Below are 15,356 nucleotides of genomic sequence, written 5' to 3'. Positions count from 1 at the left end.
ACAGTTTGTAATCCAAGGTGAAGTCAGTCACTTATCAAATCCCTGCAAAGCCCCTGATTTAAAAGCTGTCCATAAAGGCAGAAATAAATCAGCCCTAAAGGTTTGAGAGTTCAGCTGTGTTTCCTCTGACAGCCTTTCTGAGGCAATTTCCTTCTCACAGAACCCTTTGTGTAGGTGAATGCAGCGTGTTTAACACACTTGTTCACATTTCCCCGACTCCAGCAAGTAAAAATTGAACATTAACATATATTGATGTCTGTCTTATTATGCTCAACATCTGCCACCACACTATATTTTATTATTTTGTTTATCTGGAGCTCTTGTGAGACCAGATAGAGCTCAACAGTGTCTGCAAGGTCTGGAGTGTCACCTTGCCTGAAATGAAAGCATAAGCTTTTGACAGCAATTAGCTTTGAAACAAAAAAGAGAATTGGGGAATTAAGAGTCCCAGCTGCTGAGAACACCAGGCTCTTAAGTGCTATGGAAATTAAACAGATAATCACAATTGAGATGGGTGAGACTGCAGGAGGCAGAGGCAAATGGGAAACTGCACAAGGCTGAGATGTTTACAAGAACTCAATCTAAATTCTCTTCTGCAAGTAAAACTGAAGCGATAAGATTAAAAACACATCAAAGACTGACAAAGTAAAAGGAGCTGTAACAACCCAGTCAAGAAGCAGGGCCCTAAAAATTCCTGAAGTTGTCAGGATGAACCACCTACCTCACTAGTAGAGACTTGCAACTGATAAAGTAAACCAAACCTCATTCCTTTCCTAAGGGACTGGTTTAGCACCAGCTCAAATACCAAAGGCTAAGACAAACACACACATCTTGTCAAGTAGAGATGCACCAATAAACTACTGAGGGCAGGGGACAGGAATTTACAGTAAATTTAAGAATTAACTCCAACACGTTCAGAAGATACTTTAGAAAAAACAAATTCCACCTTCTCCAAGGCAGATTAATTAGAAACACTGAGTTCACCGATTGGCAAAGTCTCACCTCTTCAGATTTATCCAGTTTTTAAATAAAAAAGTAAACTTTTTAAAGTTTACTTTAAACTTACTTTAAGTTTACTTGCTTTAAATTTTGAAGCACTGGGATAGACAATCTCAGACCAGTAAGATTTCAGTACAATAAATCCTCTCTACCCCTAATTAATGTTTATATTATCAAAGGGCCACTGCAATACTGGAGGCTGTATTAAGCAAGTTTCATGAAGGTTTATTCTTCTAGAATTTAACTTTGTTTTCCTGTTAATTCCTTTTCTCCCAGCCTTTCAGTGTGTACTCACTGGCTGATCTTTTGTTTATTAACAACTGCTATTGAGTATCACATGCATCACTTTTCAAGACTAAAGTAATAGTTAATGCATAAATAGATAAATATTTAACTTCAACAGAACACTTACACTTCTCCCATGGGAGCATATGTTGAACCAGTCACAGTAAATTCGTTGAGGGAACAGCTGTCTCCTTCTACTCTGTCCAGGATAAACATCTGAAATTAGAGGGTTAGAATTGTTACTATCTTTAAACAATAATTAATGCAAGAGATTTAAACAGGCCTAGAGCAAGGAGGTCCAAGAGGCAAGTTTAGATTGGATAAACAAAGCAGACAAAATCTGATACTCTGCACTTCGATTCCCCCATGTTCGAACAGCTCCATATTCTGCAGCACCAAGTACAGAAAACAGCCCTTCTGCTTTGAAAACTGCCTTGAGACACAACTACAGCAGAGCTGAAAAACACAAACTATGTGCACTTCACTTCAGCTGTGGAGACTTCTCACACACCACTTGACAATCCTGACTATACCCAAACTCTTCCTAAGCTTCACACCTATGGATTAATTCTCATGAAACATGAATTATTTCTCTTTGAAACAGCAGTTCCAGTCAAAAGCAGCACAGGGCAGCTTGGAAACTGATAATTCCTGCAGAAGTCAAAATAAAAGCATCTACAAACAGGAGAAGCTGTGAGATCTAAGAGATGAGGATTTAGGCAAGAGCCAGACTATGGCCAGTGTGCCTTAACACCAGCCTTAAGTGAAAGTGTTTCCTCTCCTGGTTTTCTAGTTACAGGACACTTTATCACATGGTCCACTGGTGAAATGACATTTTCAAATTAAGACACCAATCTGAAAGATGCTGTTGTATCCCAAGAGACCTGCATCTCTTCCCTTTGTTTCCTTTCTGGGAGAGCTGCAGGCAGAACCACATCTGAGAAGATACAGATGAAAACTACAGTGCCCAAAGCTGCCCTACTCTTCATGGCTTGCTGGAGTGGTAGTGGAAAAGATAATTTCTCACTAAATGATGGTGTGTCCTAATGGAACTTCTCATCCACTGGTTAGTACAGGCCATTTTGTCACATCACATTTTAGCAATGTCTTCCCCTCCCCTCATTGTGCTGCCCTATGTTTTAGATGAGCATCCTCACAAAATACAGCCTAATAAAATAAACTTAGTTGTTATAGGATTAGAGCTTTGCTATATTTTTGCAGAATCTTACAGTTAATGTTATTTTGCAGCTGCCAGAGGTTAACAAGGAACCAAGTAAAGTTGTACTGCACAAGACCTAAAACATTTACCTCTAAATAAGGAGTAGAGCATTTTGAGCTTTTAAGTAAACAAAACTTAAATGATGAGTTAACCAGGAAGCCTCCTGCTTTTGGCATCTGCATGATGAAAAAATCCCTGCAAAGACTAGGGCAGTTATGCAACTCTACTGCAAGTAACCTCCTCTGGAATACTGATGAGCAGCTGCTTTGTGTCTCTTAGGTATAAATACTACGATACTTAAGGAAGTAGAACAAGTCACCCACCAATTAGGAAGAAAAAGCCATCAATCACATGAGAATAAAGTGCCTAGGGCTTACAAACTTTGGCCACTGGTGTGCAGTGCTCAACACTCACACATTTGGAATTCTAACCCAATGTAAGGAGACTCTGAACGTTTGATGTCGGAGCTGCTGTGCCACTGAACTTCTACAGTCACTAAACACAAGAACTCAGGGTTTTCTCCATAAAATCCCTGCACAGAAGCACAAACTGGCAACTGAAATGCATTCTGTTAAGGGACTAGCTGTAAAAGTCCCAAAATAACCAACACTAAAGGAACACTGGGGGGAAAGGAGGAGGGGCACAGAACTCATGCTCACCTGAAAATACACCAAACACTGAAGATGACCCTGGCAATGGTGGCAGGGCCAACTGCACCTCCAAGCTGCCACACTAGTCAGACAATGCTGCACATTGAGAACACCACAGTGATCTACAGAGCCACTGGAGATAAGATAACCAAATAAAGGTGGAGCCACTCAGTAGTGAAAACACCTTTGACTATCAAAGCTACTGCAGTAAATCTACTTTTCTCATACTAAGTTTTTCCACCCATGGTTATCTTTCTCAATTAAAGAGGCAAGTGTTTAACACTACACACATCCTGTTCCACAGTGTAACTTTCTGAAACAGGGCACAAATCGCACCAAATAATTACCAGTACCATGAAAGGCTCACAGAACAGTCAATGGAAAGCTGCTTGCAAACAACTTTCTCTTCTATCCAGAGCTATTTCTGGCCATGACTAAATAAGGGAAGAGATAAAAGCCTTCAAGACTCCACAGTGGAAAACTGAATCAAAAGTGGAAGCTTATCTTAGGAAAATAAAGCAGGATTTTGATGAGATGAGAACCAAAAGGCTCAGGAACAGAGGAATTCCAGCAATGCTGACTATTCAAACAGAGTGGCTGAGGAGAAGAACTAGAAGAACATACCCTGCACACTGACATCTGGTTCGTGGTCAGAGTACCAGTCTTGTCAGAACAAATGACTGAGGTGCAGCCCAAGGTTTCCACAGAGGGCAGACTCCTGACAATGGCATTCTTCTTGGCCATCCTGCGAGTTCCCAGAGCCAGGCAGGTGGTGATGACAGCAGGGAGACCCTCGGGAATGGCAGCCACAGCAAGAGCAACAGCGATTTTGAAGTAATAGATGGCACCTCGGATCCAGGAGCCGCCGTGAACGGGGTCGTTGAAGTGACCAATGTTTATTATCCAAACTGCAATGCAGATGAGGGAGATGACTTTGGACAGCTGCTCCCCAAACTCATCCAGTTTCTGCTGCAGGGGGGTTCTCTCCTGCTCAGTAGCCACCATCTCATCACGAATTTTCCCAATTTCAGTGTTCACTCCTGTTGCAATAACCACTCCCATGGCCTTACCAGCAGCAATGTTTGTACCCTGAAGCAAAGAAAGAACAAGGGAAGAGAAAACCTGTAGTCAATCTATAAACAGTTTGTGTTTGGGTTTGTTCTAATTTAAAAAAAAAAAACCACAAAAATACCCCAAACCACCTTATACAAGTCCAGACTGTGTGTCAGCCAGGGTACAGAAAAAGAGGAAGAGGATGACACTGTCCCTGTGTCTGTAGGGAACATTCCAGTATGGAATTTTTCCTTCCAGAACAGGTTCAAAACAATTCAGTATCGATCTCTCACAAGCAGCACAGGCAAACCCAGCTGCTGAGTAAGCACTATGGATTTCAGCTGCAATCTTAGGGGTGGTTTTCCTTTCTCTTTTTTTTTAATTAGGATTGTATTTTGCCAGATTTAATGCTATTTACTATGGGTAATAGATGTGTTCTCATGGACTCCCTGTGTGAACATACGTTCATGAGAAAGAACAGTTAAATTTTCTACAAGCAGCCTGCCAGCAATAAGTTATTTTCTTACCTAAAAGGTATTTAATGCTTCCTTTCCTATACAGTTTTCAATTTTAGCCACACAATACCACAATTTGTGTGGGCATTCTTATCACTCATAAGAACTATTACTTTAGAAAATTAATGTAGAAGCACTTTAAAAGTGTGTGTGCTCCAGCTTTCAGGACTTCCTTCTGAAGGACAAAAATAATTTTCCTCATATAGGTTTCATCCAGCATCTTCCCTGAGGATAGCTTTTATTAAAAGTTAATTCTAATTTTTAATTCATTTAGTACCTGGAGACACACATAGAAATGTGTATAGAGAATATAACAAAAGTCCTACAGCTTTTGGGGGAATATTTAAAGTTCTGCTCATTTTTATCAGCTTCAGAATTATTTTACAAATTATTTGAAAATTTCAAAACTTACAGAAAAGAGCATGTTCTTCTTGTCTTGGTTTACAGCACGAGGATCAGGCACAGGGTCAGTGTGCTTAATAACAGACACAGATTCACCTAAAATAATAAGAAGAGACTGTACATGTATCTTGAGTCCTGAGGGAATCAAAAAGTTATAATCCTCAGTCCTAAAATTTTTAAGATGTTAAACTTCTTTCCTCACATGATTTTATTTAATTGCTGAAGTGAAACAAGGAGTTGTTTCAGTTGATCAAGAAAACTGAATGGCTGACTTTTAATGAAAATGGTGTATCTGTTTCTGTGAACACGTCACAGGTATAGGAAGGTTCCTTTTCTATAGAAACAGATGTTTGTTGCTACATCAGATTTCACAAGATGCTGCTCTCAGCTCCAGTCACGGAGTTACACTGCTTTTTGCAAACTCAAGAGAACCAAAGGTTCCTACTTTTAAAAGCTTTTTGCTAAATAGCATCTTAGACTTCAGTTCTACTTTATTAGTCAGGAGACTTGAGCATCAACTTGGCTGAAAACAGAATTCTTTAAAGTAAGAATTCTGTTATTTAAATAAAGGCAAGGAATTATTCCCTTTTTATAGATTTCTAGTGGATCATTTCTTCTACTTATTTCAGTTCCAAACACGGAGTGCCTCCATTTTTTTATGCTATACATAAGTAAGCTTGATCAGTTCCGTGCTATTCAGGATCTGTACTGAGAAACTTTGGGGCTTCAAGGAGGAAAAACAGCTTGCCTATCAACACTTCACTGTTTTAAAATTCAGAGCTAGTTAACATTAATTTATGCCACCAAAACAGGCTGACAGATCTTCATGTTCCAGCTGAAAGCAAACTGTTGGACCACGCTTGGTTGATTCCCAGCTTCTTTCCTATATTCAGAAGTACTTCTACTTTGTTTGGTTTGCAACAAATCTGAAAGGGGCTCTAAAAATAACTCCTGCACTTGAGGGCTGGTACCAGAAAACACATGAATGTGTGTGCACAGAATTTCAGCAAATAAGGCTTGAGTGTGCTGGGCCTTTAGTAACAGCAGCTTAAATGCTGCCAGTATTGCAGAAGTTATTCTCTCCTGTGAGAGAGAACAGAGAACTGGTGCAGAAGACATTTAGTAAGATTTACTTTCATATTTGAGTGGTGACAAGATGTTCAAACCTAGAAGACTGTGTAAACTAGAAGAGAAATTCTAAATGTTTTATATTTTGGTTTCCCACAAGTTACTCGTGTCTGTGCTGGGGGGGAAGGGACAACCAAAAAACCAGCACAGGTCTCAGTAAGAATGTTCATCCCACTAAGGGAACACAGAGCCAGTGATGAAGCAACACATTCAGCCACTCCAAGTTACCAGATGAGAACTTTGCTGCATTGAATGCAACAGAGTAATTCAGTAGCTGCAGGCTTGTTTCTAATGGATTATTCAAAATAAACGGTGCAAAGGCACTTCCAGTTATGCTCATAATTATACAAAAGTCACAGAAATACCTGTGAGAATTGACTGGTCTACCCTTAGAGTTGTAGACTTGATAGAAGTAATTCTTATATCAGCAGGAACCTTGTCTCCAACTACAAAGAAAAGAAAACAAAGTTAGAATGTTGCTATTTGAGAGACTTCTAACCCAGTGAACTATTACCTTTATCAGCCAGAGAAATGACTTTCCAGTAACTGTTCAGATGACTAAAATCACCAACAGCTTACTGCTGCTTTTGTGATCTGCAATACTCCAATTTTCTGGGTATCCAATTTACATTTGCCCCTACCTAATCTCAAAGAAAGAAGCTGTAAATCACTGGGATTGTTTTTCTAATCACATGGCCCTTTGAAAGCAAAGGGAAAACATTCTCAAGAGCAAGATATCCATTTCAGAAGACATATTTATAAACAATCAAAACCGTAGCCAAGGTGAATCAAGTTCCCTTTTTCAGAACAACTGGTCCTGGAGAGTCTTCTGGTTGTTTTCTCTATGCCCAAAGTGAGTCCTCTGCTCTCCAAAGATCAAATTCTCCACATTTATTTATTTAGAAAACTAAAAGAAGTTGTATTTTCCTTTTCTTTGGCACCAATTGTGAGAATAACGTGCTTCTGCAAATATGCTCTTGTAATGTTATACTTTGAATTCTGCCAGATGTTTCAGAGTTGGGAGTTCATTTCAGATCACACAGTAGCTTTATTTTCCACTAATGTTGCTCTACTAAATACACCACAATCCACATCCCAGTTACAATTTTCACTCAACTCTCATGTTTATTTTACCACATATGTTTATACCTTACAGAAGAAAACACTGGAAGAAAAAAATAAAACAAACAACCCACAAACAAATGAAAAAACATCCACTAACAAGTGTTTGAGACACCGAGGTAGATGCTGAAATTTAACAGCTCCTAAAAATGGCAGAGTAATGAATCCAGTTGCCAACTGAGCTCCGGCATCTCCATCATCCCACAATTAATTCTTTTACCTTCCTACTTCCTCTTATCCAGCTTTTCCTAATTTTTAGGAATTTTTGAGAAAAGAACTAAAGCCCCACCATTTTGTGCCTGCTGCAAATAAATGGTTGCAGCAAATTCCCTTGCTAAAGCATATTAATGAGGCTCATTTCTGACTCATCTGGAGGGGTTCTACGTTCTGCATGTCAATATTCCACTGAACACACAGGACTGAACACTCCTGATGTAATTCAGCACTCAAGTGTCAGCTATACTATAAAATAATGCAGAAACAAAGAAGGGACAATAACCAGCTAAAGACAGCTGATCTGAGTAGATGGGAGTGTGTGTCCCTGCAGGAAAATTAAAATAAGCTGCAATTCCTGCAGGAACTGCTTATGCAACCAGCAGCAATAATGCACATTAACAAATAATACCATGAAAAACTCGACAGTGGTGTCACAGCCTTGGATCATCCAACCACTCACACCCTGGAGTGGGAAACTGTGGAATAAAACACTGAAGAGGAGAGTTAAGTGTGACTACAAACATTAGAAAAACCTGCACCATGTGACTTTCTGTAAATTCAGAGAAACTCCAACCATTAAAAATCAGCAAAAAATTGTGTAGTTTTGCTTGTAGACTTAGCCATGTGTTTTTGTAAGCATGTGTATACAAAGAGACAATAAAAACAGCCACAAATTCCCTTTTTGCATCATTATACCATGTGAACACTAATTTAAGCCACAATGCCCTTGAGCAGCAAGAGAAAATAGCCTGAGACAAACGGTGACTTAGGCCAAAAAAGGCAAAACTATTCCAAGTGCTCTCCTGGAGGCTGAGGAGGGTTCTGTGCACACACAGGAGCAGCTGCATTTCAGTCATCCCTGACCCCCAGGCCAGGAGGTGAAACGCTGTCCATCTGCACCAACATTTCCAAAGAGCTGGAAATCTGCAGCCAACTCCTCCACCACAACACTGGGAAAGACTGGATCACTCCATAGCACAAAACATCTTCAAGCATCCAAGGAACTGGACAGAACATGGCAAAGTTTACAAGTGATTTTCGAACCTACTTCTGAGCTGCTCTAAGTTGTTTGAACTCAAACGTAACATTCCCAATTTCTAAAGCACTTGGAGAGAACCCTCTAATAATTATTGATATTTAAGCATCAGCATTTCCCTGAAAAGTGCTGCTGTCATTATCAATTGCCTGAAGCACCAGAACTGAAGTGTCACATTTATTATGATAGTGCAGCTTTCTAAGTTTATCTCAACAATTTAAGATAGGACACATTATTCGCTCCCCACCTCTGGTTGAGAAGGCTGTAGTAAAATATTCAAGGCATTTCCAATAGGCAGGAAAGCTGCACATCAGGGTCAAACACGGAGCTATTTTAAGCAGCTCTTTGCAAAATAACAGCTATGACAATAAGTCATTTATTATCTGGAATATACTTTCATGAGCACAACTGAAACTGAATATAAATAGGAAATCATCCCATGATTGATAGGAACCACAGGAAATTTTTGGTGAGCAGTGTAGTGCACATCTTATCCACAAGCAGAAGGCTTTTTTCCCCATGTACTTTAAAACAGGAAAGAAAATGGTGTTTTGCTGTTGTTTTTGGGGGTCTTTTTAAAATTTAATTACATTTCAGTCCACAAAAACCAGCAGAAGTATTACCCAAGGCTTGGAAGACAACAAGAACTTAGAAGGTGAGTATGTATTTGTGTTGCTCAGTACTGAGCTGATACAATAAATGGATATAATCCCACACTCTGACATCTAAAATAGTCAGTTGCAGAAATATTGTCATCTCTTATTTTCAAAGTTTTTAATTCTAAATAGTCAGTTGATTTCCACAACAGCTCTGAAGAAATCAAATAAGCTGCTTTCAAAACTACCCACATACATGTTTCTAAAGTATAGTGTAGTCAAACATGTAACTACTGATTAAAACACCCTTCTAAATAGAACATTGACTGCTGTTTGCAAGGGTGAAAGGAGGTTTTGGTTTGAATCATTACAGCTTTACCCACAGAATCTTTTTATTCATGCACAGAATTTTAGAATTTTAATACTGAGCCTCAGCAACAAAGGAATCTGTTTCAAAACAACCTGGTCCCTGTAAGGGGGTAAAAAAGAGAAATACCCATTTTATTTAATTGTGCATGAGTCTATACCGAAGCAGACAACTTACAGTTCCCACTCCTTGATAGAACCTGGAGTGGTATTTAGTTGTGATATGAATTTAAAAAGTTTATGTTAATTGTTTTAAACATTCCTTCACTGAAAATAGGGATAATTTAATATCTGAAAATGCTGGGTTCTTCAGCCACCCAACCAATGTTATCAGCCAAGAGTCCCACTGATTACACTCCAGCTTTTCTTCTCAAGTTCAAAGCTCCTCACACTTTATCTTACACTGCTATAGGTCAAGTTCCCTCTATATGAACAGTCATTCACATAAACATTTGATTTTATGTGCAGTACAACCCTTCTTACCAACAGAGCTCGGCACGGAACGAGTGTCTGCAGAGTAACTGAAGCTCCTCAAGAAGGGAGCCTTTAAAGGACAACCCAGGGCACAGATTGCCCCATTCAACCTGCAAAGTTGCCCTGAAAGAGGAAATAATCCAAGTCTCCAAGCCAACTTCAAATATAGAATATATTGAACAGTGTTAGCCCCAATTTAACACTTGGCAGTGACCGAGTCCTACAGTGGAACCATCAACTCATCGCCCCGGTGTTTCACCTGAGCACTGACACCCCTTGAACACTTCACCAGTTTCCAGCAGAGCAATAAAAGTAAATATTTAATTTCAGAATTCTGTCAGAATGTGGTTTGAGACACTCCCTGGGAGACCTCTACAGCCAAAATACAACATGAATGTTGCAGGTGAGACCAGTCTGTGGTTTGAGCAGCCCAGGACGATGGGTAGAAGTGATGGGGCACATATTTTATGAATAATGAAGCTGGAAGGAAAATAACTATTAAAGCTGTGTGGATTTCAGTCCCTGTTATATTTTTAGCTACTAACAAAGAACTTTAGACTACAACAGGACCGTGTTCATCTTTCAAGTCTCAAATCATTGAGACTATATCTCAATATAGTCTCTTGAAATGTATATTCTACATCTTCTAATCAGCAGTAAGTTCAAGAAGCAGCATTAACTTTACCCCCAAAATCCACTACAGTATAGAACAGGCCTCAGAATAAAACTACTAATTTAAATGTGTACTTTGAACACTGATATCAGCCCTATTAACTCTGATCCCTCCCACAGCTGGAGACTTGCTCAGAGGGGTTTTAGAGGCAGGTACACTATAAAGAGGGAAGAGCTTTGTTTCTTTTTTGTGTTAGTGTGTCACAAGAACAATTCCCCTTCTTAGCAAAGCAGGTACCAAGTGTTTGCAAAAGGTCCCTCTCCGTGTTCCCTGCAAATGAAAGGAATTTTTCCCATAGAAGTCAGAATGGCTCTTCATACACAATATGTACCTCACACTTTCTTACTGATGTTTGTCATTAACCACAGCCAGTGTCAGCCTGGATTCTGTTATCAGCAGGTTGGGAGCTGGAATTGGACTTTTGTAACAAAGACTATCAGTACAGCTCCAAACTATTCTATAGTTGAACAATTTGAGAACACAAACAGTTACTGAAACCTGAAAGCAAAAACATCCCCAAACCAACTTCCATAAAATACCAAATGGGGAGAACAGGGTAGAAATACTATGGAAATCAGCCCACACAACCTGCCCCACTGCTATCAAAACATCTGATTCAAAATACATGGGGTTTTACCATCAAAAGGGGAAAAGGCTAAGTATTTATTAATTCTTTTGACAAAAAACATTAAGTGTTAGCAATTTTCTAACATATATTATCATGGGTACAATTACTTAAATCACTTTTCCTAATGAGATTTTTAGTCTCTTAATTCAACAGTCAGTTATTTCAGTCTCCTCTCTTGCCCAAAAATAAGTTCCTTATCCCTAAATTAGAGGACACACCATTGTGTGGGTATTTACTAATAAACTGAAGCAACCAAAACTTCCTCCATGAAGTATGGGAGTCAGCTTAAGCTTAAGGATTGAAATGAGTAAATAGCACATTTACTCATTAAATAACTTAAAATAACACACCTGGGATGCTACAGAACTGAGTATTTCCTGAGTTCTGAGTGAGTATTGAATTGGGAATTGCTGGAGGATTTTAACAGTTAAAATTGACACATGATCAGATTGTGCATATTTAGAGGTAGAGCTGCTCCAGGCACAATTAGTTTTTATATTAAACTTCCTTAGCACAGCTCAGCTCCTCTCCCCCCTGCACAGACAATCTTGTCTTCCCATTGTGCCTGATTTCCTCAGACCATCAGAAACTTAATTTTTCTTCCGTAGTAACAGGTTTGAAGTATTTAACACTTCCTGAACAGGGTATAATAAAATGCTCCCAAAAATCAGAAGCTCTATAAAACAGGAAGATAATTGAGTCCAACTACATTTTCATACAAGGCCAAGAGTGTCAATATGTCAAAATTAAAAGAGTTATTACAAGACACTTTAAGTCTGAGTTTCCACTCCAAACCAGTAAGATTTATTTTTCAACAAGACAGAGATTAGAACAGCAACAGTCCATCAGTTGTAACCACACCAGTAAAACAGCATTTGCTTTTACTGACAAAGAGACAGAACAATAAATTTAAATACGTTCATTCTTTGCAAGAAACAGCCTCTATCATAAACCTCCTGCATTCTGGACAGAAACGGAGTTTTCTGTACAGTGCACACACAGTGTGAGCATCCTCAGCTAAGAACTGTTAAATATAGAGGTTAAAAAATTTCAAACCACACAGATATTGCATTAGCATCAATGAAAACCAAAAGGACAAGAAAAGCTTTGCTTTCTGGGATCAAAATATTTTCAGGTTGGAACCATTTTTCACAAAAAAAAGTGGAAACTGAATTAAACACTACATAAAACCTAAATTATTCCTATTTTATTTCTTCTCATTCTGTAAAAACATGCTCGTGTCATTCTCTCTGAAGAGGGCACCAGAACATTAGATAAGATGTGCTCATGGACAGGGACTGTGTTTCTAAGTCTGCACTTATTTCTGATCTGAATTTGTCTACTTTTTAGCTTTTAATTAGTGGATCTATTTATATCACTGTGCTCTAGATTGAAAATTCTTGTGACCAGCCTATAAAGGTATCTAACAGCAAAAAGAATGGACTGTAAGTTAAGCCTCAACTTCTGCCAGATCAGGTAGAGAACAAGCACATCTTCACACCAAAGTCTCCAAGTTATGCTGCATTTAGGTAACATAAGAACAGTGAAGAAGAATTATGGAAGTGCAAGTTTACTTTAGCCTTAAAAAATAAAGAAAGCTTGCTTTGCCAGGGTGAAATGGTATTAACAGAGCATTATCTTGATGCCCAAGCATTTTGTTCAGTACAATTTGTGCTTATAATAAAACCCCACTCGGTGTCGGTTCTATCAGAGCACAGAATATCAGACACATTCTCAATTCAAACAACTAAACCAGAACGAGTTTCACTATTTTTACTTTAAAAAGTTTGGCAGCTCTGGAGGAAAATGCTACAAGAATTGGGGAAAAAAATGGGAAGTGTGTTTTGTAAGATTCCAAATGTGTGTTAAAAGGGACACGAGTTTAGGCTGTGCCCTGAGTTGAACCTCACATAACTCCAGGCTCCAGTCAAGCCTGGAATGGAGTTTGGACTGTGCCTGGTTATCTCAGAGCTGCCTCTGATGTGTTGGCCAAAATGTTCACTGAAGCACAGAGATTTATGCACTGCTTGTACCTGTATTTATTAACCACTGATGTACCTTCCTATCTCTTCTGGTTCAAAAGCAAAACTTTGTGGAAAAAAACCAAAATATGTGCTTTAAAACCCAAACCTGACAAGGTAAGGAAACACCCACAACTTCTGCAGCCCATTTGTTTCCCCATCAAGAGAAGGTGTCAGCAGTCTGCTGTAGAACAGCCTCCAGCAGGTCTCTGTTCTGGACTTCAGCCTTACTCCATCCTTTCCATTATTTTTTCCAATATTAATAATTTCCCAGAAAAAGTAAACCTGCATCTCTAGCACAGAGTCTGAAAATCAATTCTAGTTATTAGAAGAGTAATACGGGCACAAGGACCCAGATGTTCTGGAGGAAGATCTGCAACATCAGTGTTTGCTGCCTGTATTACCAGGGAGAACCTGCAGCTCTTCATAATCCTGGGAATTTGACATAATTCACCTCAAAAATCTTCCTTCCTGACCTCCTTCACCCCAAAATTTATCTTTCATTCATTATAAAGCACCCAAGTGCTTTACCAAGAGTCTTAAAGTGCTCTGCAATTGGAATAAAAAACCTCAGAAAGTAATTCTTGCCTACTCTATGCCAGGTATAAAACTAAGTCTTGTGGAATATACACTAAGTTAATAAGCAACAGCTTCTGGGAACTCTGTGTATATTTTTAAGCTGCTGAGTACTTACAGATACAGTAACAGATGACAAGAAATCATTCAATTCCTCTTCCCAATTCAGGGAAAACAGGAACTACTGTGACTGGGCTTTGGTCACTTACTGACTGCAACTAATGAACTTTCATTTATTAAATTATAGAAATGCAGATACACTGTATCCAAACCAGAAACTTTTAGACAGGAAAATGCAACAGAAGTGAACAAAGCTCACTTCTGTTCCCAAATGTGCTTCTATTAAAAAAGAAGTGATTTACACCAATTTGCCTGGCTGAACTTCATAAAAAACTTCTAAGAACTAAGGCCATGCTGGTTTAAGTTTCTCTTTGAAATGTTACTTTAACCCAGCAAACAAAAACTCAACTAAACCGAAGTATATCTAATCTGTTAAGATAGCCCTGGTTACAAGTTTAGAGTGCACCCTCCAACTAAGTCCAACTTTTATAGCAGCATGATAATCCATTGGAAGACAGGCAAACCAGAGAGCCATGTGAGGACAGCATCTGGATGGTTTTCAGTTCATCAGTTCTGAGAAACAAACTCTGTAGCTCAGAAACCCTCACCCACTACAGCTCTGAGAGCTGTGCCCACCACAGCTCTGCGAGCAAATTTAAGGCACACATCCCAAACCTGTGACCCCAACTGCATCCCAGAGAGTTCCTGTCCATTGTACAGTGTCTCTTCCACCACCTCTGCTTAGGCAGAGAGGGAAGAAAGTCCTCCTAACAACAGGTAGTTAAGAAATTGATGTTTGCACAGTCTCTGAGCAAACAAACTACAGTGTCTGCTACACCTGCAGAAAGTGGAATTTGTTGGCTACCAGACACAAGGAAGGGTAATTGCTCATCCACACTCTGCCCTGTCACACTGATCCCAAGAGACACCTCAGGCAGAAGGTTATTTATCACCCGAGGGACAGTTTAATTCAGGTTACTCCATATTTACTGCAAGGTGTCAGTGCAAACCTGCAGTTTCTCCCTATTACTTCAAGTCAAATAAACCAGCATCTGTTCCAGAAGCTTTAACTCAGAAAGCCATGAGGCAGATGGATAGTCTATATAATGAACAGTCAAACCCTACAAGCAGCCTCAGGAGCCAGAATAAAAAGTGATAATATAAACCATTATTGCACTGTCTTTGGGTTACACTAACCAACACAGGTTATCTTTAATGGGTTCAAAACTGCTGAAAATACCAAGTAGTTTCAGAAATGGTTCAATGCTACTTATTCTCAGGGAACTCCTGCAATGTAAAGAGGGAAATATATTCCCCCACGTCCCCCAAACTGCAAT

At 39.2% G+C, this 15,356-nt stretch overlaps 1 protein-coding gene across 2 annotated transcripts in view; it reads right to left on the bottom strand.

The window, feature by feature from the left end:
• Positions 1-15,356, bottom strand: part of ATP2A2 (ATPase sarcoplasmic/endoplasmic reticulum Ca2+ transporting 2) — a 44,597-nt gene that overhangs the window by 14,427 nt on the left and 14,814 nt on the right. For both annotated transcript variants that reach the window (XR_010435100.1, XM_064675099.1), the window contains exons 6-9: positions 6,617-6,697; positions 5,134-5,219; positions 3,778-4,242; positions 1,412-1,500 (exon numbers count right to left, since the gene is read on the bottom strand). Coding sequence is in view for 1 of the 2 variants with exons in the window: in XM_064675099.1 (XP_064531169.1) it covers positions 1,412-1,500; positions 3,778-4,242; positions 5,134-5,219; positions 6,617-6,697 (721 nt within the window). In the remaining variant the exon portion in view is untranslated. The remainder of the gene's footprint in view (positions 1-1,411; positions 1,501-3,777; positions 4,243-5,133; positions 5,220-6,616; positions 6,698-15,356) is intronic.

Source organism: Pseudopipra pipra, chromosome 18 (assembly GCF_036250125.1).
Source record: "Pseudopipra pipra isolate bDixPip1 chromosome 18, bDixPip1.hap1, whole genome shotgun sequence".
Lineage (NCBI taxonomy): Eukaryota > Metazoa > Chordata > Aves > Passeriformes > Pipridae > Pseudopipra > Pseudopipra pipra.
Note: the sequence above shows the minus strand (reverse complement) of the source record. Positions and strands in the feature narration are given on the sequence as shown.